The sequence below is a fragment of the Scophthalmus maximus genome, chromosome 1 (assembly GCF_022379125.1).
Source record: "Scophthalmus maximus strain ysfricsl-2021 chromosome 1, ASM2237912v1, whole genome shotgun sequence".
Lineage (NCBI taxonomy): Eukaryota > Metazoa > Chordata > Actinopteri > Pleuronectiformes > Scophthalmidae > Scophthalmus > Scophthalmus maximus.
Genome location: NC_061515.1, coordinates 14,287,723 through 14,305,089, shown reverse-complemented (window position 1 = coordinate 14,305,089; position 17,367 = coordinate 14,287,723). Strand labels below are relative to the sequence as shown.

At 45.8% G+C, this 17,367-nt stretch overlaps 2 protein-coding genes across 3 annotated transcripts; both read left to right on the top strand.

The window, feature by feature from the left end:
• Positions 1-791: 791 nt before the first annotated feature.
• si:ch211-154o6.3 (uncharacterized protein LOC563854 homolog) lies at positions 792-8,762 on the top strand. Of its 2 annotated transcripts, none has more exons than XM_035641974.2 (13): positions 792-1,832; positions 3,395-3,513; positions 3,906-4,141; positions 4,475-4,598; positions 4,867-4,988; positions 5,514-5,600; positions 5,830-5,919; positions 6,386-6,474; positions 7,104-7,326; positions 7,485-7,607; positions 7,762-7,927; positions 8,126-8,214; positions 8,406-8,762. In XM_035641974.2, the coding sequence occupies exons 1-13, from the start codon at positions 1,743-1,745 to the stop codon at positions 8,510-8,512; spliced, it is 1,665 nt and encodes a 554-aa protein (XP_035497867.2). In that variant the 5' UTR covers positions 792-1,742; the 3' UTR covers positions 8,513-8,762. The 2 variants fall into 2 exon arrangements, with proteins under 2 accessions (XP_035497867.2, XP_035497873.2); XM_035641980.2 differs by having other exon boundaries at positions 796-1,596.
• A 132-nt stretch (positions 8,763-8,894) lies between these two features.
• Positions 8,895-16,488, top strand: LOC118315508 (PILR alpha associated neural protein). Its single transcript, XM_035642851.2, has 6 exons — positions 8,895-9,332; positions 9,849-9,905; positions 10,109-10,509; positions 11,003-11,081; positions 14,139-14,285; positions 14,935-16,488. Exons 2-6 carry the CDS (start codon positions 9,895-9,897, stop codon positions 14,954-14,956), a joined length of 660 nt encoding a protein of 219 aa, XP_035498744.1. The 5' UTR covers positions 8,895-9,332; positions 9,849-9,894; the 3' UTR covers positions 14,957-16,488.
• Positions 16,489-17,367: the final 879 nt, after the last annotated feature.

Genomic DNA, 17,367 nt, shown 5'->3' with positions numbered 1-17,367 from the left:
GTACAAGATTGATGATTCACTCATGGGGGTTTACACAGACAGGGGTCCAAGTTGGGCTCCAGTCACATGCCAGGGGCCCCCGCTCAGCCAGACCATTTTGAACATTATGGTCCCTGGGGGTTTGTAGACCTGGGGCAGTTGCCCAGTTGGTAATCCAGCCTTGGAACTGAGGGATCTGAGTGGGCCCTTAGACAGAAAGACTTCAGGTTCTAATATTTTTGGCTTGTGATATTTCATAGCCAAGAAATTCATTTGTGTGACTAAAGTTGCAATGATTGTTCATTTATGTGATTAGCTGGACCCCCCCCAAAAAAATTGATAATCAATTCATTGTTTAAAATGCCAAATGTAAAACATCTATAATTCTAGCTTCATAAAATTGTATTTCTTCCTTGCCCCAAATTCAAGTAAATTAAATATATTACGGTTTAAAACTATATGAAGAAAAGAAATGAGATGTCATCTTGAGATGAAGGAAAATATATATTTTTAAATATTTGTGGATGTTCTCTAGACCAAATAAAGAATGGAGAAATAATAACCACATTAATCGTGATAATGATTATTAGTCGCAATTCTACTCGTGACAGCTCCTCATTATGAAAGAAGTTCGAAGAGAGCTCCTTTCTCATAATTCAGTAAAAGATCCAAAAATATGTATTGCTGTATCTTAATTATACATAAACATCTTGTCAGCCCTTGGGTGTTGCAAACCACTTATCATGGATTTTGCCGAGGAAATGAAATAGCCAAACATTGACATTTGACGTTTGGCAGGGCTTTTTTTATTTAACAACGGCAATACTTTTCCACTAAATCTGCACAGCAGAGTAGCAGCATACAGTGTAATATAGCCAAATACAACATAAAACATCCAACACTGATGTATAACAAAGAAACCCCAAACGTCCCATGTGGACAAAATGAGAAAGCTATTGTGACCTACTGACCTTCATCGATGACTAATTAATCCGAATGGTCATTTTCAATAATTTTCGGGCAGTTTTTAGACAATGCAATTGATTTAGACAATGATCTACAGATTACTGAATAATGAAAAGGATTTGTTGGTCGAATCCCCAACATACACCAGATTTTGTCTAATCAATGGTGTATGAATAGGTTTCCTGTGATACATTTTCTCATAATTTGTTATTGTTTCTATGGTACAAAGTAGCACATATTGACATAATAAAACAGCGGCTATTGGTGTTTTGTAGTTTGATTTTTAAAATTTTTATTCTCATTTACTATTTAAATCTCAAAAATACAAGCTGGCTTGAAGGCAGCACGGCTTCCCACTTTCTGTCCTCCAGTGGTCCGATCAGGGGGTCAGAGAAACTTTTATGGTTCTGGTCTGTGATTAAACCGAGTGCGACCTTCAAACCACCAACACACAATCGTTTCATTGTCAATACATGTTCGTGAAATGGTACATGCGCGGCACAATATCCACAGTTATGATTATTATAAAGATTTTTCAACGCAATACCTGCACTGCTCACATGATGGCGCTGTCTAGACAGTTATACATGTCTAAAGTGTCGTCAACATCCGGCGACACGTCCTCCTCCCCACAAAACACCGACCCGTGTGGTAAACACGTCTTTATTTATGCAAACCTCTCCAGACTTTATTATTCATAAAACGACTCGATAATGTTGTGTGTTTGACAAAGAGAGTAAGTTAGTCGGTTAGTTTAAAGTTTACAGTTTAACCGTTGAACAAGCCCATTGTTGCAAATGGGGGAGGTGAGGAAGCTGCAGAAGAAGTTGAGACAGATTGAGAATCTGGAAATAAAAATCAGTCTTTCCCCAGAGGAGAGATTCAAGGTACAGAAACACTTACCTGTTTTTTATTTAATCTTATTTTATTGTTTCTATTGTGATCCTGTGCATGAGTTTGGGAAATCCTGAACAGATTTCCCTCAGGTCTTACAACAGGTTATGACTGCACCTCAGACTCAGAGCCAGCTTTAGTCTAAATTTGAGAAAGAATTAATATTAATATTCTGCATTTCAAGCGGCATCTTGCAGAGCTTCATATTCATACATAAAACAGTCCACACACTATTATAGTTCATAAGATAAGATGGCGGCAGCCAAGCTCACATTAAAACAAAGCTGATGTTTGAATGATGCTGATATCACAAGTTAGATAATTATAAGATTCTTAAACAAGAAAACGTGTGATCAAAATGAGTTAATGATGATGATGATGATGATGATAATAATAAGAATAATGAAGTGAACTAATTTGACAGCTTTGGCCCCAGATATTCAGAGAATCAGATGTTCACAATTTGAATAAAGTGTATCGGAGCTTCCTGTTTTTGTTCTTGATGGAAAATAAATGCAAACAGTGAGCTGAAGATCATTGTATTGGGAGGTTCATGGATTTTGATTTACCACATTTGCACAAATAGAACATAGTCTGAAGACATTTACTGTTAAACATTGTACGAAAATATAATTTTGTGGTACTTTACCTGAGTAATTTCATTTTATGCTACTTTTGTTTGGAGGGTAACACTGCACTTACTTCGCTATCATTCAGTTGACAGCTAAAGTTACGTGTAACTTTTCAGTTTAAAATTTAGATACAAAATGTGATGAATTTATTAAAAAAAAAAAAAGTATAGATTCATTAATAAAGTTTAAATTACCTGTTACTAGCTATCATTAGCTCTAGGAAATCAAAAGGGTGTAGTTACAGTTATGCATCATTAATAATAATTCAATCATATATTAACCCACAAAGGGGTTAAAAAAGAATTCTTTGAATTCAAGCTATTTCTACTTTGACTTAAGTAAATTATCGAAATACTTCTGACACCAGCGCTCCCGAGGTAAAACTCAAAGCCAAACATATTGTGACTTTTAGTCTGTGGTATGAGTAAATTGCCCCAAATACTGGATCCTACGTGTCCTGAAATGCAAGTCAGGGAGGGAGTGTCCACAAAAAGACATTCCCTGCGTAGTAAATGTGCAAATTTTGTGAAACGCCTCAACCCCAGTTTCTGTTGAAAATCTGTTGTCTGTAAGCCAAAGCTGAGATAACTCTGATGACACAAGCAGGGTTGTTCTGTCAGGATTTGGAATGCTCCACCAGACCCACAAAATACACCATACATTTGTTTCCACAGGCTGAGTAAACTGAGTGGAATTGGCGGCGTGGTCCTTTAGCAAAACATCCATTTCATTTCTAGTTTGACTTGCTGTATTTCACTCATTCATGCATTTTTCATAACTCACAATCAGACAGGAGCGTCGCATATGTTGCCAGTCGCAGTCTAATAAATTAAGACAAGCCAAACATGTTGGTTGTGCACGCAAACAACTTGTGGATTTAGTGGCTTGGTGTACAACCAATCTCGTGCCTTCTTTCCTCTCAGATCTCCAGAAAGGCGGAGCTGCGTTCCAGATTGGCTGAGATTCAGCTGCAGCTTTCTGGCCCGCAGCAAACTCTGGGGATTGTGGGAGACGGAAAAAAGGAGAAGATGAAAAGACAAGTGTAAGGAATTGAGGGAGAGGTATCGGGGGTATGTGGGAGCATAATTCTTCAAAAGCAACAACATTCACTTTGAAGACTTTGATCTTTTTGTATGTCTATCACAACACACTGGAGGTCAAATACTGTCACGCTTTACCAAATTGGGAATTTTCGACTATTCATAATGTGCCATGTAAACATCACTCAGGGATGCCGTCCTCCCGAAAGGCCTTTGTGCAAATTACTGAAATCAGCATGTGAAACTGAATGAAACACGGACTCGGAGCTCATTAAGTCGCACTGTTATTGCTTGTCTGGGCCTCGGAAATCCTCTGCCCCCTGTCACAGAGGACGCCGTGTGCTCTTTGCATCCTGATTCTCCATTCAGCTTTTCCTTTTCTGCGCTGGTACAGGGAGGATGCTCCTGGGGCCCTTCCGTCACAAACACCTCCAGCATCCAAGATCCTTAAGGGAGAAGAGGAGTTTAAAGCTCAAGCAACGCCGTCACCGGCTGCCAGGCGGACGGAGACAGTAGTGGAAGCAGCGATGGGCAGAGAACAGGAAAAGACAAAGCCGGCCAAGGTGTCAGATCAAGGTCAAGATGTGTCAGGAGGTTGTCCAGACGAGGAGCAGCAGCTGCAGCCGGAAGGTAGAATAATTAAGAAACATGGCCGAAGAGATTGATATTACAGTTTGTCACAGGCAGTTAAAAGCACCATGCAATGCCTTAATTTGCGAGTAGCATCTCAAATCAGATTATACATGTTTGCCCTGAGGAGTCCTAACAAGCCCATGTGGCTGTAAAACCAAAAGGCTGCATTCGCTTCCCTGTAGACAGACGTACGTTTTGCATCCTTGGAGTTAAATTCAGCTCCACACGTTGCAGGGGCAGACTAATCCACACTGAAGAACTGTGTAGATTAAAAAGCGGGGGTGCTGATGAGTCAACGTCGCTAATCACACAAATCATTTCTTTTCACAGAAGCTGAATTTACCGCCCTCAAAGCGTCTTGGGAGAAGGTGAAGTTTCGCTTGAGGCTGCTGGAGGGCCACAATGACATCGTCACTTGTGTGGTTGCCGTTGACAATCTTGTGGTTTCTGGAAGGTGAAGCAGTACAGAAGTCCCAATTTGCATAATGGATGTGCAAAGTGAACATTTCACCCAATTTATCACTTAATATGCTCCCACTCTCTCCCCGGCTGTCTGACACGTATTTGTTTTTCTTCCCCCGCCCTGAACACTCGGTTCAGTTCTCTCGGGGTTTATGTCAAACGCCTTTTAACTTTGCTTGTTTATCCTGGCTTCTCTCACCTACTCTTAACTCCGCTTTCATCCGCTCGCTTTCTCACTCTGTCCATCTTCCTGCTCCCAGCCGAGATACAACGGTGAAGGTGTGGCACGTTCCCACGGCAACAGAGCAGAGGAACCTGGGGGGTCACACTGGCGGGGTTACCTGCCTGTGTGCACCTCCCCCTGAGTACTGCAGAAGGCTGGGTGAGGACACACACACACACACACACACACACACACACACACGCACACACACACACACATCGTTACATGTGCGCCGACTACAGCTGAGTAATGCCTGTGTCCTGCGGTCTGGTAATTATAGGAGCAGTTCATCAGATCAACCCCAGTGAGAGATAACCTCAGTAGACACTTTAGAGAGTTCACTGTCTGTCTGAAGCACGCAGAATTCCGTCACGTGAACTCCTGATACCCCAACTCAAAAAAAGAAAAGGAGCGCATATGCGATGCAGCTCATGTCGAACTATGTAAACACTGCACTCTGTTGACTAATTATTTGTCCCTTTTAAAAAAAAATCATGTCTGTTCTCTCTCGCCGTCTTTCTTGCAAGCTGTCTCTTTTTTCATTTTGTGCATCATCATTTATTTACAGCTTCCTTCCTCAGCTTAATCTTTTTGTCCTCATCCGTCCCTCTCTTTCTGATCCCTGTTCCCTCCTCCTCCTCGATCCCCCTCCTGCTCTTTTGTCTGCGTTTGCCCTCTCATCAGCCTGGTCCCTGTCTCTGTCCGACAAGGAGAGGTTTATTTTGAGTGGCTCGGCGGACTGCTATGTGAAGATCTGGGCCCTGAGCATTGGTACGCTTAACCACAGAAACATGCACACACAGATACTGTACATAAATATACTGTATAGGTAAAGGGCCTAAGGGCTCTGTCTGGAAAACGTGTGTGTGTGTGTGTGTGTGTGTGTGTGTGTGTGAGTGTGTGTGTGTGTGTGTGTGCGTGCGCGCGCATATTGTAATCAATGTATCCCTTGCTGACTGGTGTCTTGTCAATTAAATTAGTATTTCCCTGTTACCTCCAGGACAGTGTGTTAAATCCATCTACACCTTCAATGCTGTGACTGCTCTCTGCTTTGTGCCAGAGGGAGATGGCTACATCATCACTGGATCAGGTGTGTGTGTGTGTGTGTGTGTGTGTGTGTGTGCGCGCGTGTGCGCGCGTGTGTGTGTGTGTGTGTGTGTGTGCGTGCGTGCGTGCTTGGACAGCAGTTGCATGTGGGAAAACTAAGAGCTTGTGACACAGTGGATTAACTGGCGTTAGAAATTGTCCCATCACATCGTATTTGTATTGGATATCTATTTCTGTTCATGTACAGTGCCTGCCCTTCAGCACACATTTACACGCAAATTTGTTTGAATGCATGACTTTACGCATGCTAATATGTTGGCAGAGTCTGTCACGGTGGCATCATCTGCCAGTGAGTTAGTCAGTGTAGCAAAGGGCTATCGGGGTGAATCAGAGAGACGGAGGCACATAGTTTAGGCAGTCAGGCTCAGGTGGGTTGACCGTGACCAACTATAATGACTGCCAGCCGCCTGTCAGCACATGTTCACCTCACACTCTGTCCCCCCCTGCAGACGGGGGGAAAGTTCAAGCCTGGAGCTGGCACACTTTCGAAAACTGCCAGTCAATCAACGCTCACCAGGAAGCAGTCACATCCATCCAGGTGGGTGGGTCACTCCCCTGCTGGCCATGACACACTGTCTGCCCTGAGGATGCTCAAGTTCTTTTAGAACAAAATGTCTGACACAAAAACACACCAATTTTTCTCTCTCTCTGCCTAAAGTAGCTTCCCCCAAGTCTGGGATATAAATCTGTGAAAAAGCCTCTTCTCAGGAAGAAAGACGACTATATTTCTACACTCTTCCCCTCACAGTTGCTGTCCTTGTTTATTGCTTTCAAATGGAAATCAAAGATATTTATTGAGATGTGAGCGCGGCCAATTTTAGAGAGCATACTGTACTGTAAAAGGCTTTTTATGAATATTGAAATCCACAGCTGCATATGCACTTTTTTTCCCCCAATTTGCAGTCATCAAAAATATGCCTGAAGCATTAAAGCGTAGCGCATCATTGTTATCCCCTTTGTTGTTTTTCATGCAAAGCACACAATCCATTTATAACCAACAGCGCCACAGAAATGTACATTTTGAGATTGTTTGTAGACTTCTTTTTACACAAACACACATACTTTGTCTTTCGCGCGCAGACACACACACTTACAAGCTCGCACACACACAAAACTAGGTAAAGACTTGCATCACCATGACAACTGTGTCTCCCATGCCCTCCACAGTCTCAGGGTCCGCTGGTGTTCAGCGGCTCGGCTGAGGGAGGGGTGTCTGTGTGGGAGAATCGGTGTTCGGATCGAGACCCCCTGAGGCTGCTACACCACTGGAGCGGTCAGGTGACGGGCCGTGGAGGGGGGCCAGGTGGGCGTCTGACCCTCAGCCCGCGGGGAGACAGAGTGTTCCTGGCTTTCGGTCAAGCCTGGCTCAAGATCCTGCACTGGAGGACCGGTGAGCTCTGGAATGAGATGGGCAGAGAGTGTGTGTGTGTGTGTGTGTGTGTGTGTGTGTGTGTGTGTATGTTAGATAGAGAAAAAGCCTGAAAATGGAAAGTAGATGCTGGAACATTTGCATAATGCTTCCACCGAACATCTGTTCAATTATCACAGGAACAACATCCAGACTGACCAATCACAGCAGCATCACTGGGGTAACAGATTGTGTCCACCAGACAGGAGGCCTCCTAATTGGCTCCTGCTATGATCTGGCAAATGGAGAGAGCGCGCTAAATTGTGAGTCCCAGAATAAACCGTGTGCAACCACAGGTCTTTCACTCCACTCTGTGAGCGTGACAGCACAGTAACGACTTAGGATAAAATCAGAACCACTTTGTTTTCCCCCGTTGACCTCCCATTCACATCGCCCCGCTCCCTCTCCCGCCTCTAGTGTTCTCTCTGCCTCAGTGTCGCTACCTGGCCTCTCTGACCTGGCCTGATGCTCCCAGAATCCTCTGCTTTGCGGCATGGGCCACAGGGAGCGGGGACCACCGGTGGGTCACGGGAGGTCGCACTCTCACCGTCTGGGAGCAGCTCCCCAGCTCAGGGAGGCAGAGGTGGGTACAGCACCTGCCAACACCCCTCAGGAAATTTTGGTCTAAAAGGCTCAATTATATTCTGTATTTGAATATTCATTATTTCTTCCGAGGTCAATTGCATTGCTAATCCTGAAGGTATACTGGAATTTAACAGAGTTTGACGCACACTTCTATTGATAATAGGTGTTTAATTAATTGTGGGTGTAAATGTTACAGGGGCGATGTCACGGTGAAGAGAGACAGTCGATTGGACTCCTGCATGCTAGAATCAGAGGGGGAGACAGAAGATGATGAGGAGACTGACGGTACAGACAGACACACACGCACACACACACACACACACACACACACGCACTGCAATCTCACACATCTTCAGGTCTTTATTTTATTGACTCACGCTCAATGACTAACTGTGGAATTGCACATCACACTATCTTATTAATTTTCAGATGATGCATGTTGAGACGAATCTGTCTGACCCCCTTGTCAAATTTAGATTACGAAGATGACGACGATGACAACAACAACGAAGTAACAGACAGCCGGTCTGGCGGCGCGGAGGACGGAGGGTTTGGTGCGTGGTTGCGCTGCGTTCTCCAGTGAGAGCTGGTTTCTCGCGCTGAGGACACCTCGGCCCTCAGCCATGAGGAAATGAGAGGGAGGGAGCGTAGTGACAGCGAAGGAGGGCGCAGGGGAGTGAAAAGTGTGACACTGAGTGTTGGAGGGGGAGCATATGGATGGAGAAAGTGAGAGTGTGTGTGTGTGTGTGTGTGAACGCTAGGCTGATTGTTTTCTATGTAAATATTATTTCCATGTACAATAAAGCTGTCCGGATGTGACTCTGACCTCCAAATTTGCATCTCTTGTTGTCTTTTTTTCATTTCAATCTGACCATGAAACACCAGTTCATCGCTGCACTCTGCCGGTGCGTCCTGTGTAAATAAATTTAAATTAAATTATATTCCGTCTTTATTCCCCTCGCTCCTTCCTTCCTTCCTTCCTCCTCCTCTTTGCTGTCTGTATCTCTGTCTCTTTCTCTCCAGGGTGTCCTTGCCATTTTTGTAAACATAATTGAAGAGGGGGTTTTTTTTCAACCTCCCGCCTACAAAATGAGCTTATTAATGTCGCCCTCAGTATCATTTCTGTTTGCCTCATCAAATGCATTTCTTCTCCTCTGCGTCCATTTAATTGAACCCATTTAAAGAAAAAATACACATAATTAGCATTTAAATGTCTTTCCTACAGTCTCCTGCCCTCGCTACGTCGCGCACCCTCTCTCTCTCTCCCCTCTTGTACTCTAGCAGACTCTACATGTCTCAGTCGCTAAGGCAACCGATGCTTTTTTTTCTCCCTCACTTGCTCTCTGTATCTCCCCCTTTCTCTCTGTCTCCCTCTCTCTCATTCCCTTTCTCCACTGCCAGAGGTAGGCATGAAAACTGATATGTGTCGGAGAGTGTGTGTGTGTCTGTGTCCATCTGCCGGCGTTGCTTGTGTGTCTTTTACTGACATTTCCGTGGCATTTAGACAGTAGTTGTAGATGGGAAGTTGCGGCTCTCTGCTCAAAGTGCCATATAGAGTGTTGGCTCCATGTACGACGCCTCTAATGATGATTAATGTGCTGCGCTCAGGTGTGTGTGAGAGAGAGTGTGTATGAGAGAGAGCAGGACAGACAATGACTGTGTACTTCTGGGTGTTTTTGCATGTAGACGCGGCTGGAACATGTGGAGCACAATTGAGTGTTAAATTTAACAGCTTGTCGTAACCTGTTTTTTAATTTTTTTTTAAAGGAGACAGAGTTGGCTTTCTGGCAATACTATTGCTGGCGTCTACGTTTATACGCTTTTTATCTGAGAACATTAAAACCTGAGGAAAAAAGCCGGACCCTCCCCCTTCTCTCCCTCTCTCTATCCCTCTCTTGCCCCTCTGTCTTATCTCACAGAGAGAGATGATCGGAGGAGCAGAGTCTCAGTGAAAAGAGCGAAGCGATGGAGAGATGGTAAGATGGATAGTTCCTGAGGTGAAGGAGGGATGTATGGGGTGCAGATGCATAAAATGTCACTCTGAGTGATGGCTGGCATGGGAATCAATGTCTGAGTGGTTGAGGTCATGCTGGGTGCCTGTGGACAGTACATTTTCTCAGATAACTTCTCTGTCACTCCGCCACTTCTGATTTGTTTTTCTTCTTCATCTTTCTTCCAGCTCCATCTCTCCTGTCGCACGACTGACTGCCCTTGTCTACCTCCTCCTGATTGCTCTGGTGACGCCCTCCACCTGTAACCGTGACGACACCGAGGGCGAGGAGCAGGTGGACGCCCTGTCGGTCCAGCTGTCCGTTACGGCCCAGGTCACACCCACCCCTCTGTGGGCGGTGGTCTGGGGCCCCACGCAGCCACTTGAGGATGAGACCTACCACTTCCTCTCCAGCCAGGAAACGGACCCCCGGCACCATCACGGGGGCCAGCAGGAGGCCAGCACCGCCACGTCCGAGGACTGGCCTTATCCCGATGCAAGCATGCAGCCCCGAGAGGAGACACCGCTGGAGTCCAGGGAGCCGGAGGGAGTGGAGGATGGGGGGACGGAGGCGGAGGAGACGGAAGAAGGTGGGCATCAGGAGATGCACATGAAGGATTTTTAAATCAGGGTGGCCACGAGCTGCAGTTCATGTGAACACAGGCGCGCACACACACACACAAACACACACAGACACTCGCACAGACTCGCCAGGAGTCCTCCAGGGAATTAACTGTCACCGGGGTGAAGGCTGACACCCTACTGTGTGCAGCTGGCTGACTTTGTGGCGGGGAATGCCTAATAAAGTTCTCATCACTCACAGGGAGGAATTGGCCGTCAAACAACAAGATAGAGGGAAGACGTCATCAGATCTTCGTAGTAGTTGGAGGCCGGAGTGTTGCACATTCAGTTTCATGTTTCACCCGGCGTCACTGATTTCTTCTTTTATTCTGGATACAATTAGAAAAGGTCAAGGTCTCAAATTAGTAACAGCATGAGTGTGTGTGTGTGTGTGTGTGTGTGTGTGTGTGTGTGTGTGTGTGTGTGTGTGTGTGTGTGTGTGTGTTTGTGTGTGTGTTACAGTGGACCCTCAGTTCTACGTCACCGTGATCATCTCCTCGCTGCTCATCCTGACGGCAGTCGTCATTATAGCCAAACTCTGGTAGGAACCAAATCTCTCCTCCAAAATCTTGTGTGTGTGTGTGTGTGTGTGTTTGTGTTTGTGTGTCTGTGTGTATAGCAACAGAAATACAAAGTGGACATTAGTGAACAAGAGTGAATGATCAGCTGAGTTTTTAATATGGTGAAAGTTATGGACAAAACTATTTCCAAATTGGAGAACACATATGTGACGAGGTGCAAATCAGGGAGAGCTTGAGGAGGAGATGCCTCCATTAATATGAGAGCATTTTGTTTCTTAATGAAGCACTTTAAGACTTTTACTAAATGAAGTCCTTGATCTGCAAACATATTGACAACATCCAAATTATATTTACTTGGAAATAGCTGATCTTTTTTTTTTGAATAATGGATGTTCTCATTAAAGTAGGGATGTGTTGGGGTCAACTGAAGAATTTGATGATTGATGATGATGATTTTTAATATTCCCAACCTGGGGGTCAAACGATAAACCTGAGGGGTCATGAGATGATTAAAAAGGGAAGAGGGAAAAAAAAATATTTCTGCTACACAAAAAAGGCATTTTTTCGGACATACGTTTTTTCCCCCCCGTTCGTTCTAAAAAAGACAAAAATGAGAAGGACTAATTATCCCTCGGTTGACCTGATTATTATTATCCGTAGATATGCAGTGTATAACAGCGTAGGCAGATAAAAATCACTGATACAAATTAATCCATTAGTGTTAAGAGATTGGAGATTAAAGAAGGTGGAAACTTCCCCCTCGTTTAACCCAGTGATGGGTCAAGTTGAACACGTATGGACACACACAACACATTCGTGTTTGCATGTGCAACTTGCTTCTGTCTGTTTTGTCCGTGCGCTCGTTGCTCATGATTTCGTGGCGGGCCCAACAATAACATATCACAATGCATAAGTGAGAGCTAAGTAATTGCTTTCTAATGACTTGTGTTACTTCCTGAAAGTCGCAGTTGGCACAGATGTGTCATCTAGTGCCATTAGAGTGGCAATGATTACACTTTCACTTGCAAAAACCATTAGCACGGAAGCGGACGCAAAGAACAGATAATAATAATAATAATAATAATAATAATAATAATAATAATAATAATAATAATAATAATAATAATAAATTGCATTTGTCTCGCAGGCTTGAGCAATAACATGGCCTCACTGGTGTCAATGTGCTCTAACAGCCCCGGCGGCCGGGGGGGGGGGGGGGGGGGGGGGGGGGGGGGCGGGGGGGGGGGGAATTCTGTCTATGTTACATTTTCAGGCCGGGTGGGAAGTGCTTGTTGCACACAGATCAATAGAATAACACCTGGTTTATTTAACCGGTGGGACTCGTCTCCTCCTGAATCACACGCCCGGCCCCTTCGTCCCTCGTCAGTCCCCTTGTCTCCCCCACCATTTATACTTCAACGCCCCACCCCTCCTATTGTAATTCTCTTATCTGCTCATCTAACCCAGATTCCCGTTTGTATCATACTTTGCCTGAATCTGTATAATTTGTTCTCCTTCATATCCCCTTTATCATACTCTCTCTTAATCTCAATTTTGCTCCCACATTATCTCCCCTCACTCACTCACTCACGCACTCTCTCCAACCCTCCGTTCCTCCCTCCTTCCACTGGGGCCTCCTTCCCCTTTCCCCTTCAAGTTCCTTATTTCTGTGTTTCCCTTTTTCCTCCGGGTTCCCCTCTTACTTCCAGTTATCACTGTTGCCTTGCTCTAATGCGGCCTGTCTTTGCACAGCCGGTACTCCTCTTATCTCCCTCACCAGTCTCCTATCTCTCCCAGCGCCGCCAGTTCGGCTGCAGATCCACAGATAATCCCTCCTGCTTGCCGTGAGCTGATACACGATAAGCCCTCTTCCTTTTCTCTCTGTTCTTGAAACTGGTTTGCCACTGTTGTTTCGATAACTTACTTCAGCCCCCCCCCCCGGTCGCGATGGAAAAGCCCCACGCTGCTGCGGTAGGTTCCAAAGTGGCCCTTACAACAATCAGGTTCAGACTTGAGACATGGCAGCTATGTTTCTATAGACTGCCACGTGCCTCAGTGTCATAAATGTGTAAATAATGACATGTGTTGGATGGAGGATGAAGGGGAGGGGGGGTGCAGATGGACTGAAATCATAGCCTATAGTGGCAATTGGCCACCGTCCAGTTCATTATGAGCATAGAAGAGCGGCATATGTGCTCAGTGATTTTCCCAGCCTTAAAATCGTCAGTGTGGCTAACGTTATCAAGTGTGACTGTGCCTGTGTGTTTGTGTGTGTTCGCGCTCCGAGAGGGTGGATGTGAGCCAAGAGAGGGCAGGTGTTACTGAGGGAGGATGAGGCTGCAGAGCGGCTTTTTACGGCGGCGAGAACAGCTTTGTTGTGCATCTTAAGTATTCTTAAGAGCCCGAACCTCTAACTCTCGACTGTGTCTTCTTCACCATAACTCTTCCCCCGAAGCAACGGCACGCCGGCTCAGTGATGTCACCCCTGTGTCCATCTCCTCAGCTTGTTGCATCCTGTGCACCTCCCCGCCCCCCTCCCCCCCCCTCTGACTCCCTCCCTCCTCCCCCCGTCCCTCGCTCTGCCTCCCTCTCCCCTCTGACAGCGTTTTAATGAGTCCGATGAGTGCACTAATTCTCTCTCACAGTGGCAGCGTAATGTGTTCTCTGATGCTTAATGGTTCGGCTGTTCTTGATGCTCTCTGACTGTGTTTCTCTTTCTCTCCCCCCTCGGTCTTTTGTCCTTCTCCTTCTGTTTATCCATATCCGTTCCTCTGTCTCTCTCCTCTTACCATTTCCTGCCGTCTGTCTCTCCCTCTCCAACTCTTACTTTTATCTCTCCCTCAAACTTTTCTTTTTTTGTCCTCTGATCTCTATTTATATTCCTGTCTCCTCTACCTTAATTCCCATCTTTTTTCATTTTCCCATCCCTTTTCTTCCCTCTCTCTCCTTTCTTTATTATATTCTATATTCCTCTCTTCCTCTTTTCCCAATTTCAATTGCCACCTTCCATCCCCTCTCTCTTCTCTATCTCTCTCTCTCTCTCTCCATCTATCTGCTGGACTATTATTCTCCCCCAGTTATGATCGCAGTTGTTCCCAGCATCCACCCCCGCTTTCTCGTGGCGTTGCGCCCCCCCTCACCCTCGCTCTCCCTCGTTCCCTCGCTTCAGAGGACAGCCGGCAGACGTTGCACAGCACCTCCTCCTCCTTCACCGACAGGGAGAGGTAATGAGTCGCCTCGCCAGCTCCGCACACACTGAGTGTGCGTATGAGTCTATGAGTCTGATGTGCATGTGTGTGTGTGTCACTGTGCACCTCTGGATTCAAGTTTACTTCTCTGCGTGAATGAGTGTGTGTGTGTGTGTGTGTGTGTGTGAGAAGCAGCCTTATATCCCCCCCTTTGTGTGCATTGTAAGCATGTACATGGACTATAATTGGACAGTGGTGTTATTCTCTGTGGAGTATTCAGGCCTGAAGTGTTGCTGCTGCCATGAGATGCATCAGTGTTTTAAACTCTCTCTCCAGATGACTCATCGTGGGCCTTGTGCCGGCCTCCGTCCATGAAATGATGCCTTTATTTGAGGGTATTTAAAGTTATTCTCAATCACGACAATTATGGAGCTGTACTCCAGTGCGTCCCCCCCTCTCCTCTCTTCCGTCTCTTCCCCTTCACCACCCCTCTCAGTCCCCTGTGATGCCGCATTCCGTTTGCGTGTACACCACTTTTCCAGCTTCAGGCCTCTGTGCTCCACTTCTCTTCCTGTCTTTCCTCCCGTCACCAGGGCTCCAAAGCATCCCATCACCCTCCTCCTTTTTTTGCTTCTCTTTCATTCTCTCTCTCACTCCTCTCTGTCTGTGTCTCTTGCTGTGTCAGGATCCCAGTTGTCAACCTCTGAGGTGACTGTTTTTCCATATGGTAGACATTTCTACGGGGCCCGAGGTGGAACATCAACATGACCAGAGGACGTGCCTGCAGTGCTGTTTTATTTTTCTCTGAAACTGTGAAATGAAATCAGGGATCCCAGGTATACAGCCATGACAAAACTCCTTGGCTTCCCTGAGGTCTAAAAAAACCCCAACTTCATCTCGCTGCTCCTTCCTTCTTTCCTTCCCTTTCCTTTCATCCTTGCTTCCTCTGTGCTGGGTGTAAATTTATTTTCTGTGTCTGCGTCACTGTCACCTGCTCCCTGTTTTCCACCCTCTGTATGGCCTCAAGCTCTGCGATGGTACCCAACCACTCTGTGCTTCGACCTGCCATGACTAATTCACAAACAAGCAGCTTAACAGCCATCGCAGCATCCCATTACCCCCGAAAACGCCCCTACCTGTGCTTCCACAACTTCCAGTGATTCAGCTGCACATTGCGAACCTGTTCAGCGTCGAAATTCAAATCCAGCTGACAGGTCTGTCACGAAACGACAGTCAAATTCAGCGCAGTTTTAGCAGGCTCGCATCTTGCTGGTAAATGGTTAAAAAGCCATTCTCAGCATCTCCAAACACAGAACGGGGTATTTCACAAAGCTGTTTGGCACTGATGTAGCCAACAGGCAATGTGTTTAACATGTCACGCTCCAAAAAACTGCTGTTTATTCCCCGCTTTGGGCGCCTGGAATGCAAATAGTGTGGCTTTTTCTGTATTTTCCTCTGCAGTGTGTAGAAGAGTCTGTTTTGTCTCAGTTTTTCCCCATGATTTGTTCTCTTAATTATCTGGCTGACGTGCGTCTCTTTGTCGAGCCTTTGCGAGCACCCTGTGTCCCCGCTGGACCGTGTAGAGATGTGCCGAGCATAAAGTACTTCCACTGGCGGGGACAGAATACTCAGAATCGGAATTGATAGAAGAGAAGGCATTCCTGTTGAAAATCAATGATTCCCAAAGGTTTTTTTGGATGGTGCACACAACAAAGACAGATTTGTCTTCATAGAAGTGAGAACTCAAAGGACTGATGTTGCCACAACAAGGACTTTTTTCCCTCCCACCTGACAGCCAAGTACACGACATCTGGAGAAACAAAACCACCGTCTCTTTGCTCCGTATCATTTTCGAGTCACTGTACATCAGCTGTGGGAAAGCAGTGCATCAAGGAGCATCATTTGTCTCTCCAGTGAATCTGCATGTATACAGTTAAAGACAACTGTGAGTTACTGCAAATCTATTATTTATAAATGTCTATTTTATCTATCAGTGAGAGACGTCTTATAGAAGCTTTTCAAAAGCCAAATGTCAGTTTGTGTTTGGCAACTTTTCTAAACAGCTTTGAGACATGGACCCTCCACTCACACATTTCCACCACAGACATAGTGCTGGTGGCCTCATGCGTGGTTCGTGCAGTGCTCCAGATATCCAGTCTTGTGAGTTTTTTAGTAGCATTCCTGTAGAAATGTGGTTTGTACCATGGAAGTTCAATAAAGCCTCAACACTGGTGTTTTAGCTGTTGCCTCGATCTGTTTATTTCTGTGCTCTTGAATGAATTCCCCCGCGGAGCCGTGTGATCGGCGGCCCTTTATGGCAAGGATAAAGCTTACACTGTGCATTTTAATAGCTACTGTATCCTAATCTTTTTTCTGCATGAATTGAACATTTAGTCCACCGCCTTGCATTGATTTCGAAACATGGGTTTGGCATTAAAAAGTCCTGCATGTGCCAATCATGAGAGGCAGCTGAAAGGGGGGCGTCCCAGGCTCTCCCTTATCTCTTAACCTCACATGGATTCCTCTCGCCGCAGAGAGATTAACACGGTGCTAAGCAAGAATTTCCTGTGTGGTTTTTCAAACAAAATGTCAATAAAATCAAGGCAAGCACGAGAGAGGAGAAACGCCGGGCGAATGTATTGAGATTCTCCCCCAGTCTGCTGCTGCACTGCCAGTGTTTCCATCTCCTCTGAGCATTTTACTGATCAATCACATTCATTGATTGACTGGGTTCCACTCGGAAGTTTTTAATGACCGCGCAGTTACGAGACCCACACCAGCAGACGGTGCCGCAATCTGTCGGCACGCCGGACAAACGGCAAACACTGACGCAGAGGTTAGGTGTGAACTCACGCCTGCAGAGTCATCACTCACACACACACACACACACACACACACACACACACACACACACACACACACACACACACACACACACACACACACACACACACACACACACACACACACACACACACACACACACACACACACACACTCCCTTCAAATTACTCGTGCAGCAGCAGCAACCCCTCCATACCTGACAAACACTTAGAAAGGTGTGCAGCTGTCAGAACTCACAGCTTCAGTCTGGAAAAAAACAAACTGTGAACCAATG